The 24,403-nt window shown below is 36.2% G+C and overlaps 1 protein-coding gene across 1 annotated transcript in view; it reads left to right on the top strand.

The window, feature by feature from the left end:
- Positions 1-24,403, top strand: part of DNER (delta/notch like EGF repeat containing) — a 129,840-nt gene that overhangs the window by 38,201 nt on the left and 67,236 nt on the right. Inside the window, exons 2-4 of the mRNA XM_054835461.1 lie at positions 9,786-10,082; positions 21,357-21,451; positions 23,890-24,056. Of these exons, the coding sequence (XP_054691436.1) occupies positions 9,786-10,082; positions 21,357-21,451; positions 23,890-24,056 (559 nt within the window). The remainder of the gene's footprint in view (positions 1-9,785; positions 10,083-21,356; positions 21,452-23,889; positions 24,057-24,403) is intronic.

Below are 24,403 nucleotides of genomic sequence, written 5' to 3'. Positions count from 1 at the left end.
GAAAAGAATATCCATAAACACTTCTCACTCCCTCTGGACTGCTATCAGACACTCTTGTGTGTCTTGCTACCCATTATATCATAAATCAGTATGGGAGAGTACCTTTCAAAAGCCCTGATGTTTGCCACCAAAAATGAATGTTTTGTTATGAGAATTAATTTTTTTTTTTTTAAAAAACCCAGAACCAAACCCAACAAAACTCACAGAAAACTATTAAAAATGCAAGCATGCATACAGGACTCTAATTAATAAAAGGCTGCTAGAGCTATCTACAGGAAATAGAGTTCTGCTGCTATTATCTTTGTATTCAACACAAAGCTTCCCAGCATGACTGTGATCAGTTCTGCAAATCTTTACCCTCCTGATTCATGTGGGTAATCGCCATCATGTAGCATACCTGTGTGCAAGAGAATGGTGACGTACAGAACCTCGGAGGGTCTGGGACTAAACAGGTAAAGGCAATGTCCTTGAATAGAGTGAGTAGAAAGAGAGTTAGGTGTGATACAGATAGGAAATGATATCTAGTGGCAAAACGAATGAGGATCATTGTAAGACTTGGTTTTAATATTTTGATTACTATGATGAAAGGATCAGAGAAAAAAAGCAGGTAATATCACTATAGCAGTATATAAATCTAAGGTATACCCACATCTCTGGTACTGTCTCCCCACCTCAAAAAGGGGTAGTGAATGATAACAAAGGTGTATCTAGGACTTTTCTTGTTCACCAAAATGACAGTGTATATACAGTGTAGTTTGATGACAGATATAAGGCTATTTGATATATGACCTCATGAACAAAATTCATAGGATAGCTTAGTTAGGTCACAGCCCGGCTTTCTACAGTGCTAGAAAAATGGGCTGTAAAGTATTGTATCTGATTTTGTAGATTCCAGTGTTTAGACCAACTGCAAGAGAGACTTAAGCAAAAAATCAGCTATAATAATTTATGCCCTAAAGGGACAGGACCCCTTCATTTTTGCCTTTTCATCTAGAGGGGGCACAATCCTGTCATTTCTTTCAGGAACTGTCCGTTAATACTGTAATTCATTTGGTAACAGCTATGATCTCTAGGGCAGATTTCAAATGATGGATGATGAGTTTATTGCTGGGCACTTGTTTACTGAAACTCTATTTGTTTTAACATTTCTATGTGTATCTTTCATGATGTTGAGCAATGAGTATACATGGCATCCTGGAGACATCAGTAAGATCTTACAACAAACAGCTTTCTGCTTGTTATCTCTGACGTGACAGAGAGGAGAAAAATAGTAAACACACAGAGGAGCAATTCTCTTATTTGTAATGACAGGCTCCCTGTAAAGTGCTGCAGCAGACCTGAGATTGCATACCACCATCCCAGCGAGGTGGGCTAAACACCACATTTCTGTTTCCCTGGAGATTTTAGAGGTGGTTTCCTGTTTGAATTGTCCTAGCAGGAAGGCACAAGCCTCTGCACTAAAGAAATGAAAAGTCTGTGTATATAACTAGAAGTCATGAGAGTGATCAACAAACTGAAATTACTAGAAAATAATCAAAACCTGACATTAGAAAAATTGTATTAGCATAGGCTAGAAAGACAAAACCCTGAACAATTGTTACTGTGTATGACATGGGAAAAATGATCATCCAGTTTTAATATAAATTTTAGAAGGTCTTTTGGACTGCAAGATAAATTTGGCTTTAAAAAAATATACCCAAAAAGGTTTTTCTACTGGCTGGGCAAAACAGCTATTTCAGGTGAGGTTAAAAGGAGGACTGCCTCTCACCACTGAATATAAAGACCTATTTTATGCATCTGAAGATTGGCTTATTCTCAATGTTCAGGCATATGCTGCTGTTGTCATACCTTAACAAGTTGCTGTGTGTTAGCTGCCATGAAGTAACTGAGTTCACTCTTAGCCTGTCATAAAATGTGAGATAAAACGTTGTGGTTTAAACTGTTTTCACAGAGCAGGAATCACAGGGGCAGTGTGATGATGAGAATGAGTGTCAACATGAGTGAGTGATGGTGTTTAAGCAAGGAGGAGCTGAGAAATTTTGGGCTTTTATCTCTGTTCCCAACATTGTTCAAATATTTAATCCAATTACTTCTTGCAGTAAAATGATAAGTTCTTCAGGGATTAGGAACTAGATGTTGATTTGAAACTCCTTTGACATTGCTCGTTGCGTGCAGGCAAGTGCTTTGTTATGACATAACGATGCTGACTTTTCTATACTGCCTATGACCCTGTCTTAAAAGAAAAAAAATCACTTGTGACCAGAAAACTGTTTAGGTTCCTCATCCAAGAAGGAAGGCTATGAGTCCTTGGCTGCTGTAACAACCACAGAACTGAAGGCAGCTACTTCACACTGGCATCCCTTCTCACTGATTCTATTTAGATGTCAGTTCTGCTCAGTGTGTTGATTATATTAAGTGATGTGTAACCCCCAATAACTATCTTAAAAATGTAGCTGGGTCTTGGCATTCTAATCCTGAGCCCAAATGATTAAAATCAAACTTATATTAATATACAGAGGAAAGAGTTTTTAAAATAGTGATCATGGGTAGTAACTTAATCCAACACAGCAATACAGAGAATGTATATTGAGAGAATTTTTTCATCTATCTTTCAGTATTTTTCCAACTAGACAATATTTTAACTTTTGATCTGGCAGGATGTTTAAATATGACAAGTAAGGAAAAAAAGATCAGGAGACCACATACCTGTGATTTACTGTGGTGTAAGTAGTACCTCACGGAGTGCAGTAATGTCGCTTGTAATGCTGGTTGTTTGACAGGGCTGGAGGACCTATATAATGCTCATCTATTTGACCAGGTGCACAAGCATTTTCTGGTTTACTGAAATTCTGTTTTATTTATTCTACAAATTTTAATTGTGTTCTCATACCTGATTTGGAAAATGTGGCACCAGTGGACTGCTGATAATAACACGTATGTAAGGTATCTAGGAGATGTGATTATTATGTTTTCCTGTTTTCACAGCCTCTTGTGGGCAAGAAGCTGTAAGAGTAACCAGTTGTCACAGGTATTGAATTTTTCAGGATTTCATGTGGTGGTGTTGATGGTTCAACTATATAAGTTTTACTGCATATCTCACTGTTATTCAGTCCTTCTCTTGTTCTCACAAGAACTGTGTGCCTGTTTTGCTGTATCTCCTCTAGAAAATGTCTGAAGCTTCAGACAAATCAAGAAATGCCATGAGTACTTGAACTAATGAAGTCTTGGCTTATATGGATTTGTGTCTTGAGGTTGATTGATGTTGATGCCAAAGGAAATGAGAATGCTGTTGCTGCTACTGTTGTTGAACTTTGTAAGGGTGCTCTGTCTTGTAGCTAGCTTGCTGTATAATAAAGTGTGAGCTTGTGCTGTGGTCTTTTTGCCAGTTAGAGCACTTACACAGGCTTGATCCTCTATCTGGTTGCTTGTTCATGCAATGGAAATAATAGAAATTTAATTATTTTTGACAATTCTAGAAAATTAACAAATCTGGTTTGTTCACTGGGGTCAAAATATGTAAGGGTGGACAGATGCATAGATGGTGTAAAACTTGGCGTACCTGAATAGAGGCTATGGTGCGCTGCTGGTTTTAAAACAGCTAAAAATGTAGGAATTCAAGATCCTATGTTCAATAGGATAAGTAAGTTCTTTAGTCAGTTTTTATAATCTCATTAGCATATTGTTTGGGATTTTTTGTTTCATAAAGCTATTTGAACTGTATTCCTCCCTGGGCTAGTCCTGATCTCATCATAACTCAGAGTATTCATGGCAGAACTTTAAGATTTTGAAGTAATATTGTTAGCCTTGGATTAGACTGTGACCCATATGCTTAACGTCAAACTTAAATTCATTAAATTAATTAATTTTTTGTTTTAAACCAGTTTTAAAATCTTTTGCATGTAAGTTGGAACAGTTGCTTGTTTGTTTTTTATAGAGTATTACATATAATTTTTTAGATCAATTAATGACTTCTAGAATAATATGAGGGAGTATATTTACTTAATTTCAGCTTCTCACAAGTGACTAATGTATCTGAAACTAGCAGAAAGTTCATTCTAGAAATAATGTTATGAATTTTCATATCATTACATGTTTTAATTTCCTATTCTAAAAATATTTTGTGCACCCTACTGTTGCTGAAGAAAAAGTACTTCTAAAAAGAGAAAACAATATTAAGAATAAACACACTACTGATAATTCTTTCACTGTGTGATGTTTTCATAATGAAATAATGGCATAAGATATAAACAAACAAATGTTCTGTGTTACTGTAACAAAGTTAATGCTTTGTATTCTGAACTACCCCCTAGTTTTACCACTAGGAATGAGAGTGCCACTGGGGTCCCGTTTAACAATTATACTTAGGTTGCCAACCCTTACCGAGAGATGAGATGGCGCTGAGGTAAAAAACCTTAATGCTAATCTTCACAGATCTGTTGGTACTTTTTAGATCCTTTCAGATAAGTGGTTGACCTATCTTCAGGATGGATATTCTGGCATAATTTTGTTTTTAAAAAGCATCTTTGCTAAGTATGGGTGTCTTACTGAAAACCACAGTAAGCTGGCTTAGCTTGTCTACTTGAAATGTAACATTAAATCCACACCATCTAGACAAATAGCAAACAATTTGAATGGCTTTTCCCAACAGGATAAAGGAAAATATACAAAAAAGTTATTAAAAATAATCTGATGAGAGAAGCTGATAAAAACTATAAGGTGCTTCTCAGTAATTATTTATGTACATGCTCACATCTAGCAGTACTCTGTGGTTAGTGTGAAGCAGATATTTTCCTTTGAGAGAGAGGGAAAGTGATCTCAATTTATTTTGTAGTTATTTCAGTATGCCTCAAGGTAAGAATGTGCCTGGAGATAGGTACAGCAAAGCAGTTGATGTATGGTAACTTATTATGCAAGGGTAACTTAGCCATTTGCTGGAGCTCTGTTTTTAAAACCTGTCATGCTGTTTAAAATTTGCCTTGTTATGTTTGCTGGTTTTTCAAATAGATTTGGGCAGCCATGCTTTGGTTCTCAATTAAACAGACAATTTCTTTAGGCATTTTTTTGCTGCTTCACTGAAGTAAAGAAAATATTTTATATCCATTTATTACATTCACTGGCAGTTTCATTACTCTGAATATTCAAAACTCATAGAATGAGAATGGCAGCTTGGAAGCAATCCAAAATGCTTATGGTTAACGGTGTTTCAGAGAATCATGTTCTGAACTATCTGATAAAGGTTGCATTTCTTTATTAGATTTATCAATGTCTTTTCTGATGGGTTGGAGCATTGAGTGGAATTGCTAAAGGAAAACAGTAAATGTTTGCTTCTAGAAAGAAGTTGCTTACATTGTAGTTTCAGTATGATACAATTCTTGGCATTAGCCTTCTAAATCTTGATTCATTCCAATTCTGTGTTGCAGCTTGTAGTTAGTTTCTAATAACTGAAACTGATGTAGCTGCCATATTAATGTTTTATGTAATACATCAATGTTTTGTTCCTCTTACCTTGTTTTGAGGGATGGGAAAGCAAGCCTCGAGTGCTCTGGTTTCTGGGAGTTACTTTGTGGCCTGGCCATTCTTTAAAGTCCCTCATACCCAAGGCTCAAACTTGAAGTGGTTCATAGCATGTGGCTACTTGTTAGTATGAAATAGCACTACACTGGCACACTTTTTTTCTTCTGACAAATTGTGACATTCTGATTCCTGTATGGATTGGGTGATATCTGATCAACGTGCAGGTTGTCACTGCACCCTGCGAGGATGTTTTGCTAGGACGCAGTACTAGTTCTCCACATGCGGTAGAAGAATCACTTGCCAAGAGCATCCTTTAACATGTATGCAGAAGTAATTGCAGGCAGCTTTTCAGTAACAGCCAGATAAGGTGGAGATACCTACGTGCACCACGATGCTGATACTGGTTAATTTTTACATTCTCACTAGACAAAAAAATCTCGTTCATCCTAACTCACATAATCACAGTGTATTAGCCACTTTTTAAATTTCTGTTATGTTTGGTCACAGCTGGAAAATTAATGTATTCTTCAACTTACCTGTTTGCAAGCAGATCTTGTTTTGATGAAGTATAGTGTCTAAACATGCAATATCAATATGATTTTGCCATCTTTTATGAGTTAATGTAATATAATTTAGAAATTTTTCTTAACTTTGAAGAATCTTTGCTGGATATTTCTCTGAACGCTTCTGTTCTTCTGAGCGAAGTGGTGTTCAGGAAATACCTGAATAGCCACATAAAGAAATAAAAGAGAGAGAAAGAAATAAGAAAGAGACAAACCTGAATAGCCACAGGTTACAGATTTAGCCTTGCTGTTCAGAGATTTATTTCTTTATTATATTTATTTGTATTTCACTGCTGCTTGAGAGTTCATATTTACATCTGGCTCTGTGCTCCCCATCCTGAAAATAATTGCTTTCTAACCAGACAACACAAGCAGTGTGAGAAAGGAAATGTACTCTCCATTACAGTTAGGAAAGAGGCTGAGATAGAGTCTGACTGTTCTCAGGTCACACAGGATGTCTCTGGGAGAGCCAGAAATTGAACCCACATATGTTAACTGAGTCCCACTAGGTCACAAGACAGTCTTTTCCCAAAATAGAAGAAAATGCATTTGTTCAATATACTCATCTCAATGCTTTTTCTGTGCATGCTTTTTGGAACATCTGGGTTTTCTTTCTATTTCAACTCATCCTGGTTTCTTATCTTTTGTTTCCTAGTTTGCAGTAATATTTAATGTGTGATAGAAAGGGATTTAAAACTTCACTGTGTGAAGAATTGAATGAGGCTGAGTTTAAATAACAGTTTGAACATAATTAAACCATTGTTTCAAAGTGATTGCATTTCTAGATAATCTTTATTGCCATAGCTATGTAAAAGATTTAAATCATCTCTTTTTTATAAATTGATGCATATGCAAAGATAGTATGATATTTCAGATGTGTTTATAAGAACAACCTTTTTTTCTACTTACTGTATTAAACTGATAATATCTTAGACTGTAGGTTTTAATTATTTTCTTTCTAAAGTATTCAGAAGTTGATAATTTTTAATGTACTGTGCATAGCTTGAAATTGGTGTGTCTGATCCCTTTTCTCTGCTGGCGATATGCAGTGGATCTTCCCATGATCTCTTACTGGAGAACAGGTTTTTTTGTTTTTCTGTTAGGGAATTTCTTCAGCAATGTAGGTGCAAAGCCACTTTCTTTTGCTGATTTAACTTCACCTAAGATATATCTTTACCAGAACACATGAAGAAACTAGCTGTCTAAATCCCAACCAGCTAAAGTCACTTTACATATTTGAAAACCACAATCTTTTATCCTGTAACTGAAAAAATTATCTCAGGGAGCCATTGAAGAGTTGGAAAATTTTGGACTCTGTTGGACTCAATATCTGAAGACTGTTTTGGAGGTTGAGAGTGCTACTGGACACACGTAGAAATGCCATTATTGTGGCAGCTTGGCTTTGTTAACAAGTTGACAACAAGCCACTGAATTCCTAATTCAAGGACTGTATTTATTCAGATTTTTCCATATGTTACTGAAACTGCAAGCTGGTATAATGTTGCCTGTGATTGTAGGCAACAGCAACAAAAACTGAGTCAAAAGTTAGTTTTGTACTAACACATCTAAGAGGAGAGTTGCAGGTGGAAGACAGGTTTTGCGTAGTGTTTAGGAGCTTATCTATAGCTTTCTCTTTAGGCTTACCATTCTATTTTTTGAAGCTCTCTGGAGGATCCTTTCTGACTGTCTCCAGGTAGAACAAGTAAAACCACTCTGAAGAGATGCTGAATGAGCATTAAATGACAAATTGATGTCACCACAAAGAGTACCAGCAGAAAGATCCTGCGGATTTACATCTTGCAGTATTTTATCTTAAACTGAAACCTTAGGAAACAACTGGACTGGCTGGCAAACAATCCATGTTTGTGAATGTGATTCTTAAACAAGCCTAGTGTTTGGATCACGTTTGTGCTATTCAGTCTGCCTTTGGAAAATTAACTGTGATATAAAGGGCATCTTGGTATTCATCTATCTTAGGCTTCTATTGGAAAAACACTCTAAAGATTACAACTGTCCAGGCATATAGAATAGTAATTGAATGCAAGTACATTTTATGATTTTTAGCTCAGCTTTGTCAGCTGTAGCTGCTGACTGTGCCTATTTAGTCACCAAGTGTGTTATGTAAACAGACTATTAAATGTAGAAATGAGGGTGAAAACAAGACACCTATGTACAGAATATACTTTCTTAATCAAGATTATTGAAATTTTACACCTAGAAAAATCTGGAATATTTTAGTTGTGATTATATTGTGTTCTTATTTAATGATGGGCTATATGCATACATATTACTTGCTTGCCCCTTTTCTCTGTGCAACAGTATTTTAAAATACTGTGAACTTCACAAAAAATGGCTAAAAAAAGGGCCCTTTTAATTGTGTACTCACAATATAGTTATGTTCAGCTCTCAGTTAAGAGACCAAGGATGTTGTTTACTTTTTTCAGTGAGCTTCAAAAATTTGTGGAAGGTTTGTAGAAGTCTTGAAATTTTGCTACCTTTTAATTCTGATGTTGCCATGCTGTTCACTGTGTCAAGATGTTTCTGAGAGCCCTTGCTAACCATTGCTGCCACAGAGGAACCACAGAAATGTCACAACTAACACAGATTAATCAATTTGATTCCTTTTTTCTTTTAAACTGCTAACAAAAATGAACCTTCTTTAGTTTAACAGAAAACTTATGTGCACAAAGGACATTGATTTGTTTTGATAGGCTTACTGAAAGAAAAACGAGCTTTAGAGTTAATAGTAACTAAAAAAAGGGAGTGATATGTTAGAAACCTGTGAAGTACTTCATAAAACTAAATTCTGAGAAAGTGCATGGCTGAAGTTCTACATCTACATCTCTCTTTATTCTTTATCTATACCAGTCTTAATTGTTCTGTGTGTGGAATGTTAGTGGTGATTCACTGTGAAGCACATCTATTTCCAATCAAACAAGCTCCAAACAGTTTGCAGCAAATAACATGTACCACAGAGCACTTTTTATCATTTTGCTTGTAAAGTGAATGGGTATATTGGCTGATGGGAAAAAGGGGTCTTTGTGATTGTTTGAAAAAGTTATATTTTCTAGTTACTAGGTTTGCCAATAATAACGTTTTAGGAGTGATGAGAACAATTAAATTTCCTCAGCATGGAATAAATGCTGATTTATTAATCAAAATGGGTTAATGTGAATTTGGATTCATTGTGAAAGAATGAGTAAAGAGCTTATCCAACAATAGGAGAGCTGCATGTCTTTGAAATTATGTCCATGAATAGGATCGTGATGTGGTTAACTCTGACAACACACACTTGCTTCATGACCTGGTGATCTGTGAGAGTTCTGTGCCCCATTCCTATTTCTGTTACTGCATTAAATTTCTAGATCTTTGTTGTTTTCCCTGGATAGGTTACTCTTTAGAGACCTTTTTTTAAAAAAAAAAATAAAAATCCTGATTATGAACATGTTCCTACTTTGCGTTTATCACTTTGCTTGAATGTGTCAACAGCAAATGGTCTGAGATAAGTGGTTAATATAGATTAATTTGTATTCTTCTTTAATCCTGTGAATTTATTTCCTTGAAGACACATCAGAGGTGAGCTTGGTTCATAAATATGTTTAGAAGATAAATACAGGAGGGAAAAGGATCCTGTTTTATGGTCTTTTTAAAACTCAGAAATAAAGCTTTTACATGCAGTAACGGACCTATATGATATGTTTTTCCCAGTTTGTTTCAGATCCTTGTGCCAGCAACCCCTGTCACCATGGTAACTGCAGCACTCGTGGTGATGGCTACCTGTGCCTCTGTAGTGAAGGCTATGAGGGAACAAACTGTGAACGCTCAATTCACAGCCTTCTAGTCTCTGAACGGACAGAGTTGACGTCAGCAAGACAGAGCAGACCGGTCTCATCCACCTTGGAACCTGACATTGTTCTTCCTCGTTCAAGAGCAACTGTGGTGTTACCTACATGGCAGCCAAAAGCGGGACAGAAAGTTGTAGATCTGAAATGGGATGAAATAGAGGTGAGAATATTCTGTTTAAATGAAAATGCACAGAAAAGAACTTCTAAGTGTTATCATTGTTTGATTGTCATTTGTGCATGATTTCATGGATGCCTACATGAGAGGACTGAAGATATGATCTCTGCCCTGAGTTAATATGCTAGTAAAATTAAACGCAAAAGATTTCTGATACTTATAAGAAGTAATGGGCTTAAGTTGTTGACCAACATGTTGCATTGGGTATTTCTTTGAAATGGGATAATATTGATTCTTTCAGTCATTTGTATGACATCATATCTTCAAACATCAAGTAAATCTAGGTAAAGCAAAAGATTAAAGCAGTACCTTTAATATATTTTTTGTTATTTGCAGTTATAATTGCATGTCATTTTGAAAAAATGTGTCCCTGCAGTGCTAAGAAAATATAGGTATTTGAAGATTAAATGTGATAGTTGATATATTACACAGTATACAACTCTAGAGATGCAATGATGGTGGAGGAAACTTTTAAACATTTGTCCCATCTTTTAGTAAAATGACAAACTTACTAACTGCAAAGCTACAACTGGAAAACACACAACATATGATCCTTAAGAAATGTGATCTTCAGTTTCTACTGTATTATTAGTAGTTCTTAGATGTCTTGCATAGACTCTAGTATCAGAAAAAAAAAAGAAAATTATCAGACAACCCAGTTACTGTTAAATATTAATCTTTACATGTGAAAACCAAGTCTAGATAGAAAGTATGTTTGCTCACAAAGAAGAAGTGATTATTTTTCTCTTGATAACTTTGTAATGTATTAAGTTCATGCTATCACATGACCATCCTCTTCCCTTCTTTGAAGTCCATCACTGCAAGGATGATATGTAGTTCTCTTCACTGTTGTTCTCTTACTTGGAGGGGTGAGACCACTACTTCTGCATATACTATTCCTACAGCAGTTGGTACTGGAAGTCTCCAACCTGATCCAGAGGTCGCCCACCTGTAATAATACTACATATGTGCAAGATGCATCCCAAAGAACAGTCTGCTGTAGAAGTGAGCATGTTTTGGGGGTAATGGTAGGGCCTTTTTTTGTTTTTGTTTGGATCGACGTAGTACCAAACACTAGGATTATGAAGTTTGTTGGTGAAGAAATATTATAATTTCAGTAGACAAAGAATTAAAATCTTTGTGACATTTTTTTCTTAATGAAAAATGCATTGTAGTGTAAAGTAATTTCATTTGAGTTTATTCAGGAATAAATAGGTAAAATGTCAGCTTATCTGTTTTTGAAGTGTTTCAAGGAGTGTGATTCTTCTGAAGTGTTTTCATACAGTATGTAATGAGAAAGTGAACAGGTATGAGTTTAATCCTGGAAGAAGTATATTTTTCATCATTCTTTGCTAGCCCAAACAAATTCATTCACGTTTTTACTGTAACATTTATTTAAATCACTTTTCAAAAGTAAAATCAATATATGTGAAATATGTTTGATGTGTTATGACTCAGATTATATTTGAGGTACAAGTAGTTACAGGGCTGTATCTCATTTCAGTGGGAGTTCTGTTGGGCAATGTCTGAGGAACAGAGCTTCATTTCTTGGAATTCCATTTCCCATATCTATTATTTTACAGTAGACAGGTGTCAGGCACCAAGTATGGAGTTTAGAGAGAGCACTGAAGCAGAAACAATGATCTGCTTTTATTATTTAGTTCGAATGCAGTGTCATCTCTGCATGGGTGCTCCATATGTCCTAAATCAATTAAGGACATGCCCTTCTCTGTACCAGATTTCCCTGATCTGCCTTCCTCAATCTGTGATCTGGTATTGTGTAAGTACCATTTCTGCCTGGTTTGCATTTTAGGTAGATTCACTAAGCATTTCAGCCAGCCAGACCATTCACAAGTGGGTATTTTAACAGCTTAAATTCACCCTTCTGTGTGTCTTCTGTTACCTGAGAAATACATATAGGTTATCAATTGCAATTCCTTTATTAATGTGAACATGGAAATTACTTGTTACCCTATTACTTGTGTTGATATGTTTTTAACAGATTCTGATGGATCTTGTATTTTTCACAGTCTTTCTAGTGTAGCATAATGACCTTCTGTTCTTTGGAGTTCACAGTGAGAGAGATGCTTATCTGAAAGAAAGATATTTCAGTTGCTAATTCAAGACATTGTCTCTGATGTATACTAAACTAAAGAGAGTTGATTTGCCTGAAGGTCTGTGTTCCAAAGCCTCTTTGGTGGAGGCTTCAAGAGTAAAGAGTTAAGTGTTAAGCAGGAAAATACTACCTTTCCTCATAGCTTTAAAAGCTTTGCAAAGCTTGAGCCTTTCTTACCCTCTTAAAAGGAAAAACATAAAGTAACTGTAGGTTTTGTATTGCAAAAACCTACTGTTTTGATCTTCCTTGAGATTCAGAGGCAACAGAGACTGCTATTATATTGTGGGTTTTTCCCTTTTTTTTTTTCTTTTCTTTAAATCTTCCAAGTCAGCCCATTTTTCACATTATTCTATACAGATACCACAAGTGAACTAATGTTTTCCATATTCTTTTGTCTGTCTACTCAGAGAAAAATTTTGCCACAGTCTCTCCAAATGAAAGCTCTCACTATCTTGCAAGAAGTTTCCATGGAAGCTTTTTCAGGAAGTTTTGAGGACTCAAAAAATGACCACCTGAGAGAAGTAAACTGTCTAAGAGAGGCACAATGTATGGGCACAGCTGGACATTTTTTTCTGTATTCCTTAGACTCCTTAGGGAGATACTTGGCAGTGCATGCTTGACTGAGCTTTCTTGGTAATGTCTGTACCAGTAGACAACATACATCTGTATGAGGCTTTGGGCAACCTAGTCTAGTGGAAGGTGTCCCTGCCCATGGCAGGGCGCTTGGAACTAGATGATCTTTGAGGTCCTTTCCAACCCAAACCATTCCGTGATTCTATGTCTTTGGATACAGTTTCATTTCTTAGAGAGCTCTTGCCATAAGAAATTAATCTTTTCCTGATATACAGATTAAGGGCTACAAACACAGATCATTGAGAGAAAAATATTCATGTCTGTTGATTTCTTTAATATAATAGGAGTTTTTCTGTGTGATCAGCTGTTGAAAGAAAACTTTTTTCCTACTTTGGGGAGCTAGGTTGTTCCACTTGCAAGAGAGATACATCCAGCAATCCACATTTCGCCAGTCCAATGATCTTTTGTGTTACAGCGTAGAAAAGATATATATTAGCGAATAATAAAAGAAAAAAGAAACCATCTCATTAATCCTACTCAAATAACAAATTCAACAAAGATTTCTGTGTACAAAAACGACTGTAAGAATAGCAGTACCCTACTCTTATGCATTACTTTTCCTTAATAGCTCTCAAATTCTTTTCAAAGGAAATCAGCAGTATTATTCACATTTTACAGATGGAGACACTGAAGCACAGAGCAGTAAAGTGATTTGCCAGGTGCGCAGCCAGGAATTAGAATACTAAGCACGTGAGTCCTAGTCTAACCTTTTATTTATACTGCAATACTACTGCTGAGATTCAAGCTTTTGGAAGTAGTGATTAGAGGCTACAATAAACTTGTAATTCCCCTTGCAATGGGGATAGCATTTGTTTTATGTGTGTTCTTAGTCAGTAAATTATAAGCCTTTAAAAGGAGTATGGCTGGGTCAGGTGGAAAATCCCGAAAGAGAGTGCTCCCGCTCTGCAGCAATGGAATATGCTTGAAGAATATTCTGCTTGAAACAGAGACCTTTGAATCTTTGATTGCTTTGATGTGTTGCTAAATGTTCATGCATTTCTTTGCTCAAATATGCTATGGGTGCAGAAGGAGGCTGAACCAAATTATGGAGGAGAGATCCATCTGGGGTTACTAAATACATAGAAATTCCATCCTTAGAGAAGACACCTTAGGAAAATCTTTGACATGGAAATGGGTGGAGGCTAGAGGAAATATGCTTGCCCTTTACTTCTCCTATTCTCTTGGCATTCCCTCATGTGATTGATATTGGAGCTAAAGTACTGGAATATGTAGACTTTTGGTTTGACTTAGGATGGCTCTTCTTATACCTGTACATAAGATTTGTTTTGGAAGCCTCTACTATTTTTCTTTTGCTATTAGAAAAATGTATCATACAAACAAATAAAGACTACTGAAGGAAACATAGATTTTGCTAGAATAATCTTGACTTTCTTCTAGGATAAATTTGTAACTTCACTAAATCTCTCCTCTACAGTACTTGTGTATGGAACTTTCTGTACAAATGCCATTCTGATAGACAACTTGGTGTGAGCATCTCTGGATAGGTGATACCCTTTATTATATTTATTTTCAAAACACAAACCAAGACATCTCTAAAAGCTCAATATCCTCAAACAAAACCTATATGAAGTTCACACAAATCATAGTTTAGTATTTTCCATTGCTCAAAGATGTTTAATGGATAGCCATAAATACTAGCTTTCCTAAAATCAAAACTCTTGTATCCCCTTTTGGGCCAGAAATACCCTATAGAGAATTCTGGTGAGTGCAATTATGTCGAGATACTGAAGCCCCGCTTGTCTGAATCTATATTGGTGGGTGGGCTCAGGACTTTTGGTTATCCAGTGCTGTCTTTAAAAAGTAACTAGATTCTTAACTACTCCTTCAGGAATCATCCCATCTTGAAGCTCTTGAGAGTCTGAGCAAAAAACCTGCCTTATGTGTTTACTACCTTTCAGTGCTTTTGTGTAGAAGTAACTACGGCTAACTTGGTAGACTTTGGTTGAAGTTTACATCCTAATTTACTCTCCAGTGACCTGAGCTCATACTCTGCATGTAAAGATTTGACTGTGTGGAATTTTTGCTCAATGAGCAAACAGTTCCATACGCTCTGGAATAAGAAATGACCATTACTTGTTCAAGGAAGTAATATTTGTTGAATGACTGTGTCATGATTTAGCCAGGAGGTATGCAGCTAAGCCCCACACAGCTGCTTGGTCACTCCCATGCCCAGTGGTATGGGGAAGAGAATTGGAAGGGTAAAAGTGTGAAAACTCGTGAGTTGAGGTAAAGAAAGCAACAAAGAAAAACAAGTGATGCAAAACCCCCCATTTGCTCACCACCGACTGATGCTCAGCCAGTCCCTGGGCAACGACAGCCCTGGCCAACTTCTACTCCCTCCACCCCAGTTTTATTGCTGAGGATGATGTCGTATGGTATGGGATTTCCCTTTGGTGAGTTGGAGTCAGCTGTGCCAACTATGTTCCTCCAAACTTCTTGTGCACCCCCAGCCTACTCACTGGTGTGGTGGTGTGGGGAGCAGAAAAGACCTTGGCTCTGTGTAAGCACTGCTCAGCAATAACTAAAACATCCCTGTGCTATCAACACTATTTTCATCACAAATCCAAAGCATAGCCTCTTACTATCTACTATGAAGAAAATTAACTCTATCCCAGCCAAAACCAGTACAGACTGACTGTCACATTTTATGAAGTTGACATTGAATTTGGTGGCCAGCTTGAGACAAGAACGCTTCTGGCTAATATGATTACCCAGGTAATCTATCTGAGAAAGTGTCATTGTGTAAGATAATGTGCTATGCCTGCTGAAGCATCTACCTTGGTGCAATACTGGTATTGATAACCCGTGACAGAAATACAGTTTTAGTAGTGTTAGCTAGAGGATTGCCATACATCAGAATGCACTGGATCCTCTTGGCAGTGTGATTGCTGACTGTACAAAGTGGCCTTAGCTCAGATGAGCAAAGAAACACAAACTGCCAGTGACAGAATTTTCTGAGTGGATATGCAGCCTTCCTTACATCACATTTCAGTGCTACAGTAACTGGCAAGCTTTCTTCATTTGACACTGTTTTTGGATGCAGTCTGTCAGTCTTCTCTTGGTGTTCTTCTGAGAGGCACTCTAAATGTACTCCTACTCTAAACACTTTTGCTTTTTTCTCCCACTGATGAGATATGTTAGAAGTAAGCCTTTATTTTCTTTCTGTTCTGGTTTTCTTTCAAGCATCATCCCATATGAAACTCTGGAGGGCAGAAACAAATACACTCATGTGGATGTTAAGCTATGTGACACTAGATGTTCAGAAGCAGTAGTTTTTCCATGCTACAGGGCAAGGGAACCACTTTTCTTTCTTTTATAATTTTTTTCTGTCTGAATGGGATTTCTCTGCCAGAAATGATTCTGGTTTATTGCTTGGCATCTTGACTATGAGAAAATAGTAATTGATCCCCCTCTTCTGGTTCTATTATATCGCCTTTTATTTTCCTACTTCTCTTCCCTTTTTAATTCTTTGCAGACAGCTGTTCAAGATCTTATAGTCATGATCTAACCTGTTTTACTTCTGTCACGTAGTATTTTTCCGTTGCATATGGAAGGCTTACCAACATGTTATATTTCTTAGAAAATAAGAGATATCTCTTGCCACCCTTAGAGGGTTGGAAAAGAAGAAAACCTGCAGACCTTATCCTGATGAAAAAGTACTTATATATTCAGAAAAGGCAAACCTGCATGTTATGAAACTTGCTTTATTGAATTAAAAGTTAATATGTAATCCCTTGGAAGAAGATTTGAAAGAGTTAGTGTTTGCAAGAGCATTCCTCATAATGCATTCATTGTGACAGTTTCTGTCCTACTGAAGAAATGAAAGGTTATCTTTCTTAATGACCATGTCAATTTTCATGGGAGACCACCCCGGAACATAGTCTTGTTTTCTCAAAGAATTAATTTTCATACCCTTTCCATTAACATAATGTCTTTTCCAAATATGTTTACATTTTTAAGCATAGATTTTTTTTCTTTTAAGCTATGATCTTTTCTGTAAGATGAGTTTGTATTCATCTCTTTTGTTTAGTTCAAGAATATGTGGAAATTTGTGCATTTGTGTATTCTGTTTAGTTCCAGACTATTTTGCCCTACTTTGCTTTGGCTGCAAGGCCATGCAGATTTCTTTGTTGCCCCATTGGGGGGTAAAATCAGGAGAAGAACTTTTTGAGATGAAAAGACAAGAGATTAACCAAAGAGAACTTTAACAGCTATCACAGGAGGAAAGCGTCAATTAAAAACACACAAGTCCGTGTGCACGCATGTGTGCACGTAGTTATTTGTGTAACCTTTGGGGATATTTTCAAAAGGATAGCACACTTTATTGTATGCTGGAGTGGGGTTTTGTGAAAGCTATGATGTCACTGAAGTTTCAATGGCAATTTGCAGGAAAGACTTAGTAGGCAACTGGCTCATGGCATTAATTTTTACCCACAGAATGACAATGTAGGTGAGGTTGGAAGGGACCTCTGGAGATTGTCTACTCCAACCCCCTTGCTCAAAGCAGGGTCAAATATAGGAGGTTGCTCAGAACTGTCTTTAGCTGAGTTTTAAATACCTTCAAGGATGAAGAGTCCACTAGATACCTGAGCAGCCTCTTCCAGTGTTTGGAAGTTATCTGTTAGTTTACAGAAATATACATTAATATCATCTTAATAGGGTAGTGCAGAATTGCTAAGGCCAATGTGAATTTAGTCATTCGGCTTAGAGACCACTTTTAAGTTTGAGGAAAGTGTGGCATGTTTTGCAAGAAATAAAAGCCATCTGCAATTCTTTAAACTCAAAGGGCTGAGATACAAAAGAAATGCAAACATGTATCATGGTAGCAGAATGGCTGTATTTTGCACTGTCCAAGATTAGTCTGTCAGTGCTGATAAGGCCTTGAGGAATTACAAATATCTGGTCAGCTTTCCAGGAAACATACTATGAAATTTCACATACAACGGATATCTTCAGAGAACTAATTTCAGTAGTGAGAGGCTACGTATGCGTATCCTAGCATAAATGTAGACTTAGAGTCTGTATGTTACTTTTTGTAGCCTCATTGAATTAAAGGCTAGTACACTCAACTTACCAAAGTAATAAGGACACATATTAAAATATTGCCTTGGGGTCTATGTCTGTATTTTAGCACTTGTTGAATTAAATGTGTATATCTCTATTCTGGCTGCTGTGTAAAGAAGAAGAGCATCTGTAAAATTCACACTACTTAATTTTTTCAGAAAAGCTTTTATATGGAAGAACAGTCTGTTGCTCTCTTCTTAGGTACCACACCTGATTTCCTTTGCAATTTCATCTATACTACTGCTATGGCCTGGTAAAGTAATCTGCCGGTCAAGTCACTGCTATCTTGTTGAGGTCCAGGTAGAGATTGTAGGAATAGGTACTCTTCTGGAGACTTCACTCTTGCTTTCTCAAATGATGCTGCTCTCTTACCCACGTAAAGACTCAGAAAGTTAACACTGTTAAAACATTTGAGACACAAATGTAGGGTTTTTTATGTTCTTTTTAAAAAAACGAGAGCATGATTTAGATACAAAGTTATGGAACGTGCATGTAAATAGGAATTCAATATTTCCTATCGGCAATTTGATATTTAAGCATTTGGAATTCTAAGTAACATATTGAAGAATAGCTCTTCAGTATATTCTGTGCTAATGTAGGAGCTTATCTTTGTAAGCAGCTCCTAAACATACTTTAGGCTCTGGCAGGTGCATGACGATTTTGTTTTCTTTGGTGACTATTTTTAAAGTAGCTGCATCATTTGTGTTGTATCTATAAGTTTGATCCCCAAGAAGCTTTCTTGCTGCCTTAAAGGTTTTGAGCTATAGAATGCTTCAGAGGAATTTTGGAAGTTTGATGTCATTGCAGTTATTTTTCTTAAGATTGTCTTTAAATGACTTTAAATGGCTTGTTTGTATTTTTTACTTTAGCGATCTCACTCTTTAAATTTTAAAGAGGAATTAGGATAGGAAAGCTCTTTATTTTACCTTCTGAAAATCATTTAAGTATGTATTCCATATATTCCAGTGAGTTCTGTTTTAAATATCCCCTACCAGTTCTAGCAGCTTCCCCCCCCTCGCCCCCCCCCCCCCCCCCCCCCGCCTTTTTCCTGGAGTGTGAGACTTACAAATTGTTTTCATCTTCTGAGTGTCCTTTCTTATTGTACTGTATGGGTTGTCCTTGCCCTCATTCTTCAGTCTTTCGGTTTTGCAGAGAGCTCTGTTAAGACAGGAAAGAGACATACTTTAAAATTTTGATACACATGTCTCACAGCTGTGGCAAAACTGTGTAATTCCTTTCCTAATTCAGGTGTCAAAGTTGTCATTTTTGTCTCCATAGTATTTGTCTGAAATAGGATGCTGCTGAAACCATTTTTTGTTCCTTATGAGAGCTGCTGCTGCTTCTCGTGTTTTTTTGTCTGATCCAAGTACCAGCTTTTTTAATATTAAAAAAAATAAATATCAGATTTTAGCTGTTGTAAAATCCTGGGTTTAGTATCCTACTAGTTTAGATGATTATTTTATCAGATTTGTGGAGCATGAAGTCAGGGCCAATTACAAATGGAGTTCCTAGAGAAAGACATCAAATATTATAGATCTCTTAATAGAAGAGTTAAAATCCTGCATTTTGCCTTTCATTCTTCTGATTACCATGGAAATATTTCCTATATATGCTTTTCATGCTAAATAATCCTTAATTCTGATGTGTTTGCAAACCAAAGCAGTCTTGATTTGTTTTTTCCATTTTCACAAGGTTAAACTTCAGTTGTTGTTATGCAGCCACTTTTTTCAGCTCTTGCTTCTTTAATTTTTTGTTGTTTTCTTATTCTAGTTTCAGAGATCAATGTTCTTTACAAACTTCTAATATTGAATAGTAAGATACATGAAATGCTTAAATTATGTTTTTTCCATTTGTGTTCCAAGGTAATAGATGCATGATGTTGTAAAACTGTATAAATGCTTTAAAAATTAATGTATTTTTAGATGTAGTAAAAGACTTTGTGAGGACAGAGATGTTGATTTTTTTTTTTCCCCTTTGTTCCAGTAGGCATGTAGATTCTCAAAGGAAATAAAAGTTTAAATGTTGGCAAATATAAAAAGAAGAGTGTTAGCCAAACTAATTTTGGATTCATCGTGCTTTGAATGTTAGCTCCATAATTTTGACTTCCACAATTCAAAAATTGTAATGAATATATTCTCTTTTTCAAAATTTGTTTGAACAAATACAAAAAAATTGCATCACATTTTAATTTCATAAACTACATGTATTCATATTACATATGGGAAATGTGAATACTGATTTTTGTCTTGCCTGAGTCAAAATCAACTCTGAGTATCCTAAAAATTATCGTATGCTGGACTTCCGTTGTTCATGTTTTCACGGATGTTTCATAGTGATGTTTGAAATATGAATTTGAATTTTACTTAAACTTACAAATTAGGTTGTGGCTTTTTCTTTGATGGATGATTAATTCATGGGAGTGTGTCAGGTTGTATTTTCACTTTGTCAGTAAGGATGCTGTAAAAAGGTTGCACATGTTTTCTAGATGACTGAAAAAATAACATTGCAAAATCTGCCTAGCAATTTGAAGATGAAACTGACTTTTTTTTTACAGTGTGATATTTCATAGGCAAGCTGATGAAGATACCTGAGAACTACTTAATTAAAATTACAGATGATATTAATGTAGGCGATAGACTCAGTTATGCCACATAAGTTTATTTCAAATAAGTAATATTTTATCATTGGAAACAGTAATGGTTTTCAAACTGCCTTTATGAAATTACTGCTTTACAAGATATGAATAATTAAAGAGTCTTGTCTGTGGTTCCTCTGTGTTGTATGGCATCCTGTATGGTGCCTTGATCTCGTTAATATAGCAACTGATTTCTATGCGTACTAGACATCACAGAATTGGCAAATATGTCCTTTCACTCTCAATTGTGCTCATAATTTTTTCCATCTGAAGGTGCTCTTTGTCAAGCAACTTTTACTTGGAAAGAATAGTAATGGGCAAGTGGGAGAGTATTTTTTAAGTAATCTGTGTTTAGAAAAAAACATTTTTCAATATTGTAGAAAGACAATATCAGTATTTGCTATTGTAAGTACTCCAAGATCACCTAAATCAATGATGCAGTATTTCATGGATGTGGCAAATGTTAGAGCGTTATTTATTATTTTAAAAGACCAGAAGCCTATTCATCTTTTTCTAAACATGATCACTTTTAAAGGAAGATGCCTTCAGAAGTGCACACTTATGTGCAGGAAGTTTTTGTTAAAACAAAAACCTACGAGGATGGTTATGTGAATTTTCAGAATGTTTGTTAATAGTGTAAACGTTTTGGTGAATGCTTTGGTCCATCCTGATGACTTTTAAAAGATGACTGCTGCAATATTATTGTGGACTATTTTTTAAAAAAAACTTTCATGTTTTCTTTGGTCAGATTTTCTGGTTTAGTGTTAAATAAAACTATTTTTATTTTCAGATAACCCCAGATGTGGCTTGTGGAAATGCCAGTTCCAATACCTCTGCTGGAGGCCGGCTTATCTCCTTTGAAGTTCCACAGAATACATCAATAAAGTAAGAATATTTGTCATATGTGATGAAATATAAAAATGCTTTTATTTTAATTTGCCTGGATATTTTAAACAGTAGTTTTTCAGATAGGCAGATTTGTCAAATGGCTAAAAGTATATGAATGAACTTGAGACAGACTTCAGGCATCTAGCAGTGCCATGACAGGTCTTTGCTTGGTATAATTTGTCCCACATTTTATGTTTTTGAAGATGTAAGCATGTAAACTGTCTCTAGGCCATCAGAATGCATTAAAAATCAGGGGAGACGTGTTGAAGATGTCAGCTTGGAGAAGATACATTTCCTTTCTCCTTCATGCAGTGAACGCTTTTTTCCTGCCTTTAATCTCAAGATGCACTTGCTGGTAGAAAGTGTTATCATTGACTATAAAAATGCATGTATTTTCTGCAGTTGTATTTGATTTCTGGATTATTGCTTTGGGTGTCATCATCAGCTGTGAAATCTTTGTGTATGTCCTACAAACCACATTTCTCAAAATTTTGAATTTGTTCTGTGTTATTAATTTTTTCAAACTCATGCTTTTTCGATCGAATACTTGCTTTGTTACTTTTAATTAACGGAACTTGACTTCCTAGAAAGATCTGATTCTGTCAGCTGGGATGAAGCATTTTCTTATTGGAAATTTTATTTCAAATAAAATCTGCCAACGTAGTTCTCTGGCTCACAGCTTTACTGCAATTTTAGACTTAGATTTTCCCAAAATAGCCTACTTTTCTCATACTGTCATCTTATCTTTCAGAATCCCAGCTTGCAGTTAAAAAAAGGCCATGCTTGCAGGAAAAAACAAACTGATGCAGCAGACAAGCTGCAGACAGTTTGGAGCAGTAACTGTTATACGTGGGAGCTGTCCTACTCTTCCCACGGGACTTTGAATCGTGCTCATTCATGAGTGTTTAAGCCTAAGTCAGGAAGTGATCTATGAGTGTGGATGCTCTGGCTGGCTGGAATCTGTAAGCAAACAAGTGTCTTTTCTTGAAATCAGGAATAAGCTGGCATTTGTAGATTCTACAGCTGTATTTAAGACCCATGATGGAGGGACCCCATTTTAAAGGAGGTTACAGAATACACAGTCATTTTTTGTCATTTTTTACACTATCTATCCTTAGTAGTGTTTTATATCTGGGTAGATTAATGCAGGTCAATATCTATCTTAATTTCATTGTATTTCCTGTGTTAAATGCCCAAGTAACATCTCTGGTTCAATGGCTCTCTATGAAAGGAAAATAATTTCAGTTTAATAGTTTTATTTTGTTTTGATTGTCAGGTGTGACCTAAACTGTGAATCTAGTCGCTATCCTGTTCTAAAAGTGAGATGGTCAGCTTTGGGGGTAGCGATGGGGGTTGTTCTAAAAGAGGTCCCAAATTACTGTCAAAATTTTGCTTCTTATGATGTCTAGTTCCAACATTTTTTTTCAACTTGTGTCAAACACAGAACTTTGCATTTCTTGTTTTGAACTCCAATAAGAAGTGATAAAGGAGAGACTGCCCTGTGTTTTTAGCAGGATTGAAACAACTTCAGTACAGGAAATTGTGGGACAGAACTTCATCTCTGGGTATTTGGAGGCCTGTTTTCAGCGGGAGAGAATTATCAGTTTTCAGCAGTTGGATGCAGTTACATTTGAATTTTTGGAAGACTGCTCAAACTCATTTGGGATTCCTTCAGAGGAAATTAATGCAAACATTTGGGAACTTGCCAGAAACATGTCAGTTTTTTATTTTTTCTTTATGGAGGTGAGTCGGGGAAAAAATTATCCTGCAAAGAAAGGAACACTGACATAGATACAGTGCTCCCTAGTGGAGCTGACGCTATATGTGCAGTTGTATACATTACTTTATCCAATATGTCAATATTCAATAAGGCACCATGGACTCAGTGACCTTGGGAGCATTACATGACTCATTTGATTTACAAGAATAAACTGTTCTGAACCTTCGATCTGGTATGTCAAACAAATGAGGATTTCTAGTAGGATCTGTCTCCCTGTATTGAACAAACATTGAATGTTCCTCAGTAAACAAGAGGGCTGGATGTACTTCAGCTGCAGAAAATTATGGCATTGTAGATGTAGAATGGAGGTACTATTCAAAAAGGCATAAATACAAAGACTGACTAAGGCCACTTTGCTATTATGTAACGTTTATGTAAAACTCTTCATGGACACTAGGATGGTGTCCTTCAAGTATTAGAAATTGAGACTCTGTATGATTAAATCTGCTATTACATATACTATTATTCCAATCTTACTATTGAAGCATTTTTTATTTTTGTGACCAAGCTAAAAACCTTCAAGCCTTTTCCTGATTCCATACTTGCTACATTTAAATTTTCCTTCCTTGTTGATAAGCTTTTGTTCTGTAGCGATGTACTTCCTAATAACACCAGTTTTCCTCAGAGTAAATATTCTTATAATTTCTTTTCTTAGAATAAGGCAAGATGCTACTGCTTCTCTTATCCTGCTATGGAAGGTGACAACCACTGGATTTAAACAGTGCTCACTTATTGATGGCAGAAGTGTCACTCTTCTCCAGGCACTGGGTGGACTTGTTCTGTCTGAAGAAATGCTTGCTTTAGGAAACAACTACTTTATTGGTAAGTAACATGCTGACTTTCTGTTTATCACCTCTAGGTGACAGCTGATGGTTTACCCAACATTTAGAGAAACAAACAGGTAATTGCCTTAAATTAAGTACTAAACTCCAGTTGCATCAGGGGAGGTTTAGGTTGGATATTAGGAAAAATTTCTTCACTGAAAGAGTGGTCAGGCATTGGAACAGGCTGCCCAGAGAGGTGATGGAGTCACCATCCCTGGAGGTGTTCAAAAAACATGTAGATGTGGCACTTCAGGACATGGTTTAGTAGACAGGGTGGTGTTGGGTTGACGGTTGGACTTGATCTTAGAGGTCTTTTCCAACCTTAATGATTCTATGATTCTATTC

Source organism: Grus americana, chromosome 9 (assembly GCF_028858705.1).
Source record: "Grus americana isolate bGruAme1 chromosome 9, bGruAme1.mat, whole genome shotgun sequence".
NCBI classification, from domain to species: Eukaryota; Metazoa; Chordata; class Aves; order Gruiformes; family Gruidae; genus Grus; species Grus americana.
Note: the sequence above shows the minus strand (reverse complement) of the source record. Positions and strands in the feature narration are given on the sequence as shown.